The sequence below is a fragment of the Poecilia formosa genome, unplaced genomic scaffold (genome assembly GCF_000485575.1).
Source record: "Poecilia formosa unplaced genomic scaffold, Poecilia_formosa-5.1.2 Scaffold198, whole genome shotgun sequence".
NCBI lineage: Eukaryota > Metazoa > Chordata > Actinopteri > Cyprinodontiformes > Poeciliidae > Poecilia > Poecilia formosa.
In genome coordinates, this window is record NW_006800137.1 from 7,736 (window position 1) to 19,727 (window position 11,992).

Genomic DNA, 11,992 nt, shown 5'->3' on the forward strand with positions numbered 1-11,992 from the left:
AAATAAACAAAGAGGCGTGCAACGCTGGGAACAGTAGGAGGACGTTTCTGGGAAATGACGGTTATTCCAGTGATTCTTGAGAATAGGGACAAAATGGGTTTAAATTTCCCCCATTTTTTTTTTTTTTATTATTCCTCAAGCTTATGCATACAAATATGACAAATAATGTTTTGGAAATGTAAAGATGCTAAGGTGCAGGCTCCGAGTTGCAACATTTTTTTGAAAATTACATTTTTATTGGACTTGACCCAGAACTTTGTCATCACAATCTGACAAAAATAAATCTAAAATAATTATTTAATTACCCTATTAGTGATATTTTTACTCGATTTTACAGACAAATGCTTCTCAAGAAGCAAAATAAATATTTAAAACAAAAAACAACAAAAAGTCCATCTGACGGAGTTGACACAGAACTGAAGGTGGTGACTAGTGAGTAAAATGAAATACTTGATACATATGAAGTAATGCAATTTACATACATTAAAATGAATTAACTGCACATTTAAGTGACATTTGTCAACACCATCACTGAAAGAGTCACAAAAACTCTGATGGAGTTGACATCTGATTTATATGATGTTATTCTGAAGGAGTCCATATTGTAGCTCATCAGGTCCATGAAATCTTTACAATATACCAAAATTAAGTTTTTATTTCATCAAAGTTTTGTAAATTGTCAGTTATGGTGTTGACAGCAACTTAGGAATAAAACAGTTGTTGGGTGCGTTTGGATTCGGTATGAGAATGAACTGAGTGGGTGGAGCTTATAGATCGCGGTTAGTTTATGAAGGTACAACTTTTTCGCTGTTCTCATGTAATTTTTTCTTATACTCCCCCTTTATCATAGGGGCAACGGTATCTGATGGGTGAAATATGGCCATATTTGATGCCTATAATATGGCGAAATATAGGCATCACATACCGTTCCCATAGGTTAAACGGAGCTGTGTGAAGCTGACACCCCACCCACAAAAAAATCCAGCAAATAGTCTGAATGGTTAGTGGATCCGTTTGTACCGTTAAAATTTTCGTTTGTGCAGTTTTGGTTTCTGAGATACTAAAAATAATTTCTTAGGTCATCCAGAGTTCACCATCTTGCTCCAAAACAAAGTTGGTGGCGGCGACGTAACAGCGGGAAAAAGAAAAAAATGTTGATGTCTGGAGCAAAATTGGGGCGGCTGGTGACGTCATCGGCCAAAATTATAACTTTTAATTTCTCGAAAACGAAAGCTGCACAAACGAAAATTTTAACGGCACAAACCTGCACAAACGGAGCACTAACCATCCAGACTATTTGCTGGATTTTTTTGACGTGGATGGGGTGTCAGCTTCACACAGCTGGGAAAGCTTATCTGATGGGTAATATTGAGCATCGTGCTTTTTCAGTGCTCATCACGTGCACGAGCGTATTTTTCCGCGTGGTCGGGGCGGGGCGGAGCGGCAAGAAGACGCAGGGGGATCCGTATCTGATGGGGTCTCAAGGACCGACTTTGGACACCTAAATTATCAATTTAAAAATTTAAATATATTAGAATAGTTTCATTTTAATACATTCATGTAAAAGTCGAGTTTATTGGTAAAAATTAGAAATAACCCATTTATTGTGAAACTGAACCGGGGAAATAGCACCGCCCCCTTCTCCAATCCCATGTATTAAAACGAGCGCTCCCAACAGGAGGGACTGTGACGCTGAGCGAGACTTGAGTAAGTAACAGACACTGAAAACATGAAGGATTGACAAGAAAACTTCCTTCGGAAGAGCTTCCTGGTCCTGTCTCCTGAATACAGGCACGTTGTTGTAAAGGTATTTGTGTTTTGGATTAACTATAGCAGCCCAGGCTGTGTAGCGTTATCTTTTAAAATGTAAAAGACAGATTTTCAGCGTCCAAACCCGACCGCTGAGCCCTTCTGATTTAAAGGTTCAAAAGATTAATATTTGTAACACTGTAAACCATCAGTTATGTTAGCCTATCAATCGGTTACAATGTTTAAATCTCGAAGTTTGTTTGTGTTTATTTTTAATTTTCCAATAAATTGTTTCCGTCTCACAAACTCAGTTCAGGAAGGATGTCCAACCTATTTTGTCTGCTGACCCCTGAAAAAGATTCAGGTAATGTGCAAAAGTTTTATTTGTAGTTTTTTTTTATTATTATTATTTTTAGACATTTTTCTGTTTAGGTGCAACTGGGTGGCTGTAGTCTTATAAACTAAATTTAGAAGCAATACAATTCTTATCTTATACCATGATGCAAATCATAATATTAAGCCTGACTTCAAAGATAGTTTGAAATAATGTTTCAGTGTGTTTTGTCATTTGACATCCATCCATTTTCCTTCACCCTTGTCCCTCAGTGGGGTCGGGAGGGGTGCTGGTGCCTTTCTCCAGCTCACGTTCCGGGCGAGAGGCGGGGTACACCCTGGACAGGTCGCCAGTCTGTCGCAGGGCAACACAGAGACACACAGGACAAACAACCATGCACACACACACCTAGGGGCAATTTGGAAAGGCCAATTAATCTGACAGTCATGTTTTTGGACTGTGGGAGGAAACCGGAGAACCCGGAGAAAACCCATGCATGCACAGGGAGAACATGCAAACTCGATGCAGAAAGACTGGGGCTGGGAATTGAACCCAGAACCTTCTTGCTGCAAGGCGACAGCTCTACCAACTGCGCCACTGTGCAGCCCCATTTGACATCCAAAAGATCTTTATTATTGCAACAATCAGATCTTTCTTTCTCAGTTCCTCTGAAGAGCATTGATGCTCTGCTGGAGGTGAAGGACCATGTAGCTACTCTGGTCTCCACTCTTAACTTCGAGAACAAGGAGGACAAACCTCTGGAGACCGTTTTTGTCTTCCCTCTGCCTGGAGATGCTGCTGTGTGTCATTTCAGTGCTCAGATTGGAGAAACACACATTGTAGCTGAGGTGATGAACAGACAGCAGGTGAGCTGGACTCAAATGTCCTCTCTATAAAGGAGCTAAATCACAGTGAAGTGGACATTGTCGACATGTTTCTTGTGGACTGCAGGCTCGGCAGGTGTATGATGACGCTTTGAGCTCCGGTCAGAAGGTATTCGTATTGGAGGAGAGTGACGAGAGTCCAGATATCTTCTCTCTGAAAGTGGGCAGTCTGCCTCCAGGAGAGAGCGCCTCCATCAGGCTGGAGTACGTCACTGAGCTGGCTGTGCAGGCCGATGATGGGCTGAGGTTCTGTCTGCCTGCTGTGCTCAACCCTCGATACCAACCACGGGGTAGGAAAACAGTCAGAAACCAACTTGATAATACTTAGCAAAATACTTAAAAATGCCAAACTTCACACAGTTGCTCCTGCCATCCACTGTGGAAGAAAATGTTGGATAATGAGCTTTATTTTAGGAATAAATGGCTCTTTTTTCATCATGGTGTATATTCTAACACATTACTGGAGTTCTGAATGAACAAACACAGAAAATCCTGAAGTGTTTCTGGGAGTTTCTACCTTTACCTAAGTTTGGGGCCATACAGTGGTTGAAATTTCCACGGTGTGTAATGTTCAGCTTTATTACACAACACAAGGTAGTCATTTCCTGTTATTGCAGAATAGCTCCAAGCAAATGTCGCAAGTATGAAATATTTGCAGAATACAGTGTCAGCAAACTGAGCCAAGTTACTTATGGCGATTCTTTCTTCTGTCCAAGAAAGACAAACAGTTGAAAGCAGAAGTTTACATACACTGAAGAAAAAAAGCCACATGCACCTTTTTTCACTGCCTGAAGTTACATCCAACCAAACTGCTCTTGCTTTAGGTTAGCTAGAATTACCAAAAGTATTTCTATTTGCCAAATGCCACAATAATGAGATGAATGATATGTAGGTGATTTATTTATTTTTTATTAATGTCTTTCAGAATCAGAAGTTAATATACAGAATGACTGCTATTTCTTTAAACGGTCAGAAGAAGACCAAGTGATGAAGTCATTGCTTTGGAAACCCTGGGTTAATTGGAGGTACAACCGTGGCTGTGTTTTTATCAGTGTCTGTGAATTTCTGGTTTCATTGGTACAGTAGGATAGTGCTGGTTTAGGTTGTAGAAGCCATGAGGTTCTTTGTAATGTAGCATGCAAAGTATGCCAACTCTATCATTGAAACTTATATCCTGTTTAATTTTACAAACTGCAACGACCTGGTGATAAAAGTGTGCATTTCTTCAAACTATTTTCTTCAAAGATTAAAATGTTTTGCAGCTGAATTGTACAGGATAAAACATTAAAGGTGGATAAAGTTCTGAAATTACTCTTCAAAATTGACAGGGGTGCTAATGCTATTAAAACGCACTGTCTGTCTGTTCTGTCTCGTGTTTCCAGGTAGTGAAGGTCCCAGTGTCCAGGTGACCTCAGTTCCAGCCTCTCTGGTGCCCTACAGTCTGTCATTTTCTGCCAGAGTCTCCTCTCCTCATCCAATCTCTAAAATAGAGTCTAGTTGTCCTCTGGAGCCTCTTCAGTACCTCAACGCTGATCAAACTCAGGCCACGGTGAAGTTGGCTACAGGACACAAGTTTGACAGAGACGTTGAACTACTCATTTACTACAAAGACGCCCACCGGCCCTCTGCTGTGGTGGAGGCAGGACAGGTCTCTGCCAAACCTGGTGGGTAGAGATTGTTCATGATTTGTTTGTAAGATTAGGAGATGTTTCATCTCTTTTAAACCAGCTTAGAAGTATTGTAAAAGGTTTACAGCCGCCTGTGTTTGTAATTATCGCTCTGAAGCACAAGTATGAGGAACACTTTTTATGCACCATGTGGAGAATTTTCAGGGTTGGCATTGCTGTTTGAAGGTCCACTACGATGTCAGTTATCTGTCTCTCCTGGTCAAGTGAAGGAGCAAGCATGAACAATGCCACTACCATGACCCATGTCTCTAGCTAATTGTGTTTCTGTTACAGTTTGTCAGATAAAAAAAAAAAATCTTAATATGAAGCCGTCATTCTGGAATCTCAAATTGAGTTTTAAAGAGGGTGTGTTAGCATGGATAATTCCTAAAAAGAAGAAAAAAAAAGTATTTTATACAGATCATGGATAAATGTCATAATATAATGTGTTGTACCAGATTTTAATGATGAGCTAATTCACATCTGCAGATTCTATCAAAAAAACTGGTTTAAGAAAACAAATTGAGAGTCAAAAAGTAGCAAGGTTAATTCCCACTTCTAGTTTTAGTGATTACACAGATTTATTAAAATCAAACATTACAAACAGAAATGAAGGAGATAAAAAACTATAATAAAAAAATAACAATTGTGCAACTGTGAACTTACATGTCGGAGTGGGAAAACAATCCAAGCTAGCTAATGTCAGAGGCTTAACAATTAGGCACAACGTCATCCATTATTGATATTGTGACTGTGAAAACTAAATATGATGGTGTTTTTCAAACTAAATGCTTACTTTGTCCATGTTGTTGACTAGCTCTATAAAATCACACGAGGTGTTGGAATGAATAGCAAAGTCATGATGGTACCTGGCATTCACATTTGTTTCAGGCACTCTGATGGGTGATCCAGCGGTAATGGTGAGCTTGTATCCTGAATTTCCTGAATCTGTGACGTCTAATTTCACCTCCTGTGGAGAGTTTGTGTTCTTACTGGATCGATCAGGGAGCATGGATTTCCCGACATATTGTGGAAGTCGCCAGAGTCGCATAGCCAGTGCCAAGGTCATCTTTTAGAAGAAACATTTTTATGATTTATGGCCCTCCAGTCATATCGTGGCATTTACGTTCTTTTCTTTTTCCTTGAAGGATACTCTGATGCTCCTGTTGAAGAGTTTACCCATGGGCTGCTATTTTAATATTTATGGTTTAGGCGATAGTTACGAACAAGTCTTCCCGTAAGTTTGGACAGTGCATACAGCGCTACTGCTATTGATTCCCCTGCTAAACATTCGCCAAAAGCCTTAAGATTAAAAAATAAAAATGTATATGGTGGAAAAATCTCCACTTTAATTCAACTAAATGTGTTTAGTTAGGAGAAACTCTTATTTTAATTAACAGTTGACACATTTATTGACATTTCTGCAGTTAATACTTTTCACAACCTGCATTTACTGTACCAGTAGGACTTTGTATTCTTTGGATATATATGTTTAATTTTCATTTTTAGGTGTGTATGATATTGCACACATACTGGAACTGCAGTTAGATTATTTTATTTTGAGGCTTTTTACACCTCTTTACCAGGACCAGTATATGAAGAAACAGTTTCATATGGACATTTGTAGATTTTCCGATTGAACATATCTACAGACTTGCAGTAAGTGTGCACCGTTTCTCCAACAGTAAAAGTGCAAAGTACAACCAGAAAAACCTTAAACGGGCTGTGAAAAAAGTTGAGGAGATGGGCGCAGATCTGGGAGGATCGGAGATCCTGGAGCCTCTGCGACAAATTTACAGACAGCCCTGCATTCCTAAACATCCCAGACAAGTAATGCACAAACACACATGGCAGCAAGCTGACGCTAGCAGGGAATTTTAACCATAGCGCAGTTCTCACTTACTGCAGGGGCATCAACTCTTTAAAGTATTCAAGAAATGTCTGAATGAACTGCAGACATGTAGAAAATTCTGTTGTCTTTTAAAGTATTGTTATTGCTTAATCTCTCTTCTTATTAAATTGCCTCTCTGATGCTAAAGCAGATCACTTTAAATCAGTAAAAACAGCAGTGTATTCATCAGCTGATCAAGCTGAAAATTTGCCAGTTCCAGGATTCCTGTATCGTGTCTAAAGTTTTTCATCTGAAAACATTTTTTTTCTTCTCTCTTCAGGTTATAATTTTAAATCGTTTCTCCTTATTTTTAGCTCTTCATCTTTACTGATGGTGAGGTGAATTACACAAAAGCTGTTCTGGATGAGGTGAAGGAACACTCTGAATTTCACAGGTAAACGCCACTGCAATACAATATTGTAGTACCAGTCAAATGTTTCTGTATTGTAAAATGTGGCAAATTTTACAAATGTGTAGAAAGCATTTATGCTTATTTCCTCTAGGTGTTTCTCTTTTGGGATTGGAGAAGGTGCCAGCTCTGAACTTATCAATGGGATGGCCAGAGAGGGAGGCGGACATGCTCAGTTCATTGTAGGGAAAGAAAGGATGCAACCAAAAGTGAGGCATAACTTGGAAATATTCTCATATTTTGTTTTTTTTTTTCATTAAGAATCTTGTAATTTTATTTAGGTAGTTGTGTTTTTCTTTATTTAGGCAACTTCAGTGCATTAACAAATGCAGAACACTAAAAATGCAATTGGAAGATGGAATAAAAAAATAACAAACTCAGAACAATACAGGGCAAATTACTGGCATCGGCTCAAATAATAAATTGGAGGCAATCATTAGTTGCCTCCAATTACTGATCATTTTCTGGAAACAACTTCAGTTTTAATCTGAAAGTCTGCGTTTAGTTCCACAAGTCAGGAGACTCACATGGTGACTCTGTACACGAATGTTTTTTTTTTCCAGAAAAGTCACACAGTTCTTCCCAGATATTTACACACACTGCAAAAAAAGACAAACGATATTCAAAAAATAAACTTAAGGTCTGAAAATCTATTGAAATGTTTAAAGTCTGTTATTTTGTTTCACAAGAAACTTAATGTGACACCATAAGAGCCTTTCTGGTAACCTGAATTTATTTGTCAAAATGATAATCTCTCGCCATTCATGTCCTCAGGTGATGCAGTCCCTGAGATTCGCCTTGCAGCCGCTCGTCACTGACATTTCATTGTCGTGGGATTTACCCGAGGGTGTCTCCGTCACCACTCTGTCTCTACCACTTACAGCACTTTTCCAGGGTCAGAGGTCACTGATTTTTGCTCAGCTCACCGGAGAGGCAAGGAGCAACACAGTTCTGGGATTGACGACAAATGTGCTTTTTCTTTTCTAATCAAAGTAACACATGGATTTTCTGTTGTGCGTTCTCAGTGTTCTGAAGCAGCCGATGGCTGTTTGACAGTGAGGTTTACCACAGCGGGTCATCCATGTCAGAACCAGCTGCACTTCTCTCTACAGCCTGCATGTGATCTAGACTTTGACCAGAAAGAAGATATGCCATTCGCTCGGTAGTATATTAACAACTCTAGTGATAAAATGTTATGTTTAACAAATAATGGTTGCTTTTAAATTTAAACGTAGACATAAAAATACACATTTATTTTCCCCTCTAAGGGGAAATATTTTATTTTTTATTTGTTTTGTTTCCCTGCAGCTCCTCAATCCACAGGCTGGCTGCTCGTACTCTCATTCGCTCCCTGGAGCAGGAGCAGAGGGAGCACGGGAAGCCGGAAGAAATAGAGAAGGTGGTGGACCTCAGCGTCCAGTCTGGAGTCAGCAGCATCTTCACCGCCTTCATTGCCGTCAACAAAAGCAATGGGGAGCCTGTTCAAGGTCCGCTGATCTACAGGGAGAATCCTACATACAGTGAGTGGCTACATGGGGCTCAATCTGAAATGAGACATTTTTTAAATTGTTACATGTTGTGTGTTGAGTACATCATTTTGATCAGAGATCCTTTTGTTGGTACTTCCTGTTTCATGGGTGGAATGTAATGTTTTTTTTATTTTTTATCTAATGATGTGTAACTCTTTACTGTTTTCTGGTACAGTGCCACTGCTTCGTGGCGGTTTGATTGATCTGATGTTTGATGATTCATGGGGCGAAAAAAACAGTAAGTTTTAACCTTGTTTTGACATTTTAACCTTTTTTTTAAAAGGGATCAAACCAAATATTGTGTGTCTGACAGTCTGGGAATGTTAAAGAAATGTTTTTTTTTGTTTGTTTGTTTTTTTAATTTGATAAAACACGATGACTTTGAATTAATTTCTTCTTTCTTTAGTTTTCAGACGCATTTGCTCGTCTATCAGAAAAAGAACATCAGCTAGTAAGTTCGGTAAGTAACGAGGCCTGACATTTCTTCCTGTATATGGGGGATGGCCTGTATGTATTGTAACATTTTGACCTGCAGAGGGCACTATTGGATAAGTATCTGGCCTGTTGGACATTGGCTGTATTAGTTACTATACAGTTTCACCTTGCTAATTTAATTCCCTTATTCAGTTTGCATGTTACAGCAGATTGTTTCACCAAATGTGTCATTATCTTTATATGCATATTTTTTTATTTACAAATTCTGATTAAAGTAATTTTTTTTTAATCTATTTCTTATCTTCAGGAAAAGCTTGCAAAAACAATCTGTTTTCAGGTAAGCAACATATTTTTGACTCAAGAAATATACAGATACCAGATGTTTATTTAACACAGTAGCCAGTACTGAGAAGGTTTCTTAAATGGAAAATAAAAGTTTGATCAGAACCGGTCTTTCTAAAGCCAAAAGTTTAGATATTCCTAAATACGTTGGTGGTTGTTTTTTTTTGTTGTTTGTTTGTTTTTTTTATACAGTTTTCTTCTGTGCGGTGAATAAATTGTTGAACTCTATTTTTGGAATAATGCTTAAACTCCTTGCAATAACCAAAATTTGGTTGAAAAAAAAATATATGCAACATGTGGATTTATTTGTTAGTTTGTGCTTGCTAGTATTTATCTCACTAAATGCATGAAGTAATCACCTGAAAGGCTCATATAAATGTTCAAAGACATTGCCACATTCCCCTTATTTGGTGCACAAAAAATGAGTAAAAAGCCATGAAATAACTGCGTCTCTTTTTCTGCATAAGCTCAAACTGAAAAAACCTAGAAAAATCAACCCCTTAATTTAGGCAACTATCTATTGAGAGCGGAGGTAAAAAGTCCCTCAATAACAAGTAACTGGGTTTTGACAATGACAACAAAGATGGACATGGGCTCAGTATGTTTTTCAACCATGCATTGTAAGTTTACGTGTGTTGTAAAAATGATCTCATATTTGTTTTAAGTTTAAATTTAGTAAAACAGATTAAAAATTAACAAAGCGATTATATACATTTTTTCTGCTTTTTACCAAAAGCTTCCAGCTTCAAGAAGAACCAAAGTGAATCTATTGAAAATAGAGGTAAGAAAACAAGATGTTTTTGTTTGTTTGATGTTATAAATGCAATTTGCATTTACACTTTTAATTCTATACCAGCAAGCAGCAGGATGGATGTGTCCTTTTAACAACAGTCTCTGTAATCGCATTTTCATTTTAAGGTGCTGCACTTTTTATTTCAACTTTTGATATTCTCTTCAAAAACGTCTTTTTGCGATAAAGGAGACTGTGAGCCCACAGAGCCAGCCAGAGATCCGCTGCTGGAGCTCGTTTCGCTGCAGGATGCCTCTGGCTGCTGGCTGCTTGATCCATGTTTGGCTGCTGCTCTTGGAAAAAGCATAGAGGAGTTGGTAAAAACAAGGCCTTCATCGGTGGGTTGGCGTCACGTAAAAGACGAGCTGTATTTGAGCAGCAAAATGAAGCATGCAATTTTACAGCATAAGCACAAGGAAAATAAAATAAAATGCACTTAAACAACCTTTTCTTTTCTTTTAAGTAGGCCAAAAGGAAAGTGTGGGGCACCATTTTGGCTCTAATTTGGCTTCATGGACATCAAAAAGATGTGAAGGTCGAATGGGAACTTCTTGCTATGAAGGCTGCCTCGTGGCTCAGAGCTGAGAAAGGTAACCGCTGTCCCTAAACATAAACACCAGATTTAATTTCCTTCTTGGCACACCTGCACTGATGTTTGACCTTATTGAAACGCCAACTTATGTTTTCTTTCCTCAGCTGTTGGCGTGACGGTGTGTGTGGAAGCTGGGAATGTCCTGTTGGGTTGTAATGTGACGACTGACGCTCTGGGACTCTGAGGTTGCTGTATCATTTGTTCCAATGAAGGGAACACCTGTGATTCTGCTACAGAAACAAACTCACTCCATCACCAGATACCTGAATACCTCCACACTCCACAGTTGCGTAGTCCCTTAAAGTTGTTTATATTAAATGACTATTCAAAAACTCCACCAGTAACTAAGCTTAAGTTCTTTGCTTTCCTTCCCCTCTCAACTTTTCCTGCACAATCAGCCGGATTTCGAGTCATGCGTCTGAGGTCGCAGTCAGGTTATCCGACTCCGGTCGTTCAGATCTCAACTTGCCTTTGTCATCTCTGTTGTCCCCGGAGAGCTCCGTCCCTCGGCCCCTCCTCTTCATCACTTGCATCATCCCCGCTGACAATAGTTCATAAATTTAACACCTGTTTTCATGATTTTGCACCCTGTTCTACCAATCTAGTAAATCTAACTCCATTCTTCCAGCATCATTTTCTATCCAAACCAAGTGAAATCTTGGTTCACTTCAGACTTAATGACGATAAAACTGAAATTCTCCTCGTCTGTACGAAATCTAAATTATCTCTCTCACCATTAACAACTCTTACATGTTCCTCTCCCCTCAGCTTTAAGAGTTGGGGTGCCATCCTTGACAGCACATTATCTTTCCAATCTCATGTTAATAATCTTGCATATTTCCATCTCTGTAACATAAATTGCCTGCGCACTTCCCTTTCCCCTGATGCTGCATCTGTATCAGATGCAAAGAACAAAACACCTGACATAGTCATTGCAATAGCAACTATTATCCAAAGGTTTTCTAGTAATTTGCAGCTCTAGATCAACTATGTCCATTTTTATGCATTTGCTGTCTTGGTTTACCTCTATGTGCGCCTTTAATTATTCTGTGGCTGCACTGATTGATTTCATTGGTCTGTATTTTCAATGTAGTTGGAACAAAAAATAAAGAGAACCTACACTTCTTGGGGGAAAAAGCATTCCTTATTAGCAATGAGAAATTCTGTCTCTAAAAATTTTTCTTCAAAGCAGGTCTGCCTGTCACGTATTATTATTTCTAAAGTGTGCAGTGACTCCTAAAATCAGAAGCAACATGTCGCAGCATCTGAGATTGCTTTCTTTGTACTTTCTCTCAGATTTCTTTTCTTTGAAAAGTCGACTTTGAACTATATTTGCATACAATGGAAAACAAGAGACAGGAACATCTGAA

At 38.8% G+C, this 11,992-nt stretch overlaps 1 protein-coding gene across 4 annotated transcripts; it reads left to right on the plus strand.

The window, feature by feature from the left end:
- Window positions 1–1,654: 1,654 nt before the first annotated feature.
- Window positions 1,655–11,759, plus strand: LOC103148112 (von Willebrand factor A domain-containing protein 5A-like). 4 transcript variants are annotated; one of them, XM_007566739.2, is made up of 20 exons: window positions 1,658–1,807; window positions 2,061–2,113; window positions 2,747–2,949; window positions 3,035–3,257; window positions 4,350–4,631; window positions 5,526–5,698; window positions 5,783–5,871; window positions 6,320–6,464; window positions 6,840–6,919; window positions 7,029–7,143; window positions 7,709–7,867; window positions 7,960–8,096; window positions 8,243–8,454; window positions 8,639–8,701; window positions 8,870–8,923; window positions 9,206–9,235; window positions 9,977–10,021; window positions 10,220–10,368; window positions 10,497–10,620; window positions 10,727–11,759. In XM_007566739.2, exons 2-20 carry the CDS (start codon window positions 2,071–2,073, stop codon window positions 10,804–10,806), a joined length of 2,406 nt encoding a protein of 801 aa, XP_007566801.1. In that variant the 5' UTR covers window positions 1,658–1,807; window positions 2,061–2,070; the 3' UTR covers window positions 10,807–11,759. The 4 variants fall into 4 exon arrangements, with proteins under 4 accessions (XP_007566802.1, XP_007566801.1, XP_007566803.1 ...); XM_007566741.2 differs by having other exon boundaries at window positions 2,898–2,949; XM_016678982.1 differs by having other exon boundaries at window positions 1,658–1,791.
- Window positions 11,760–11,992: the final 233 nt, after the last annotated feature.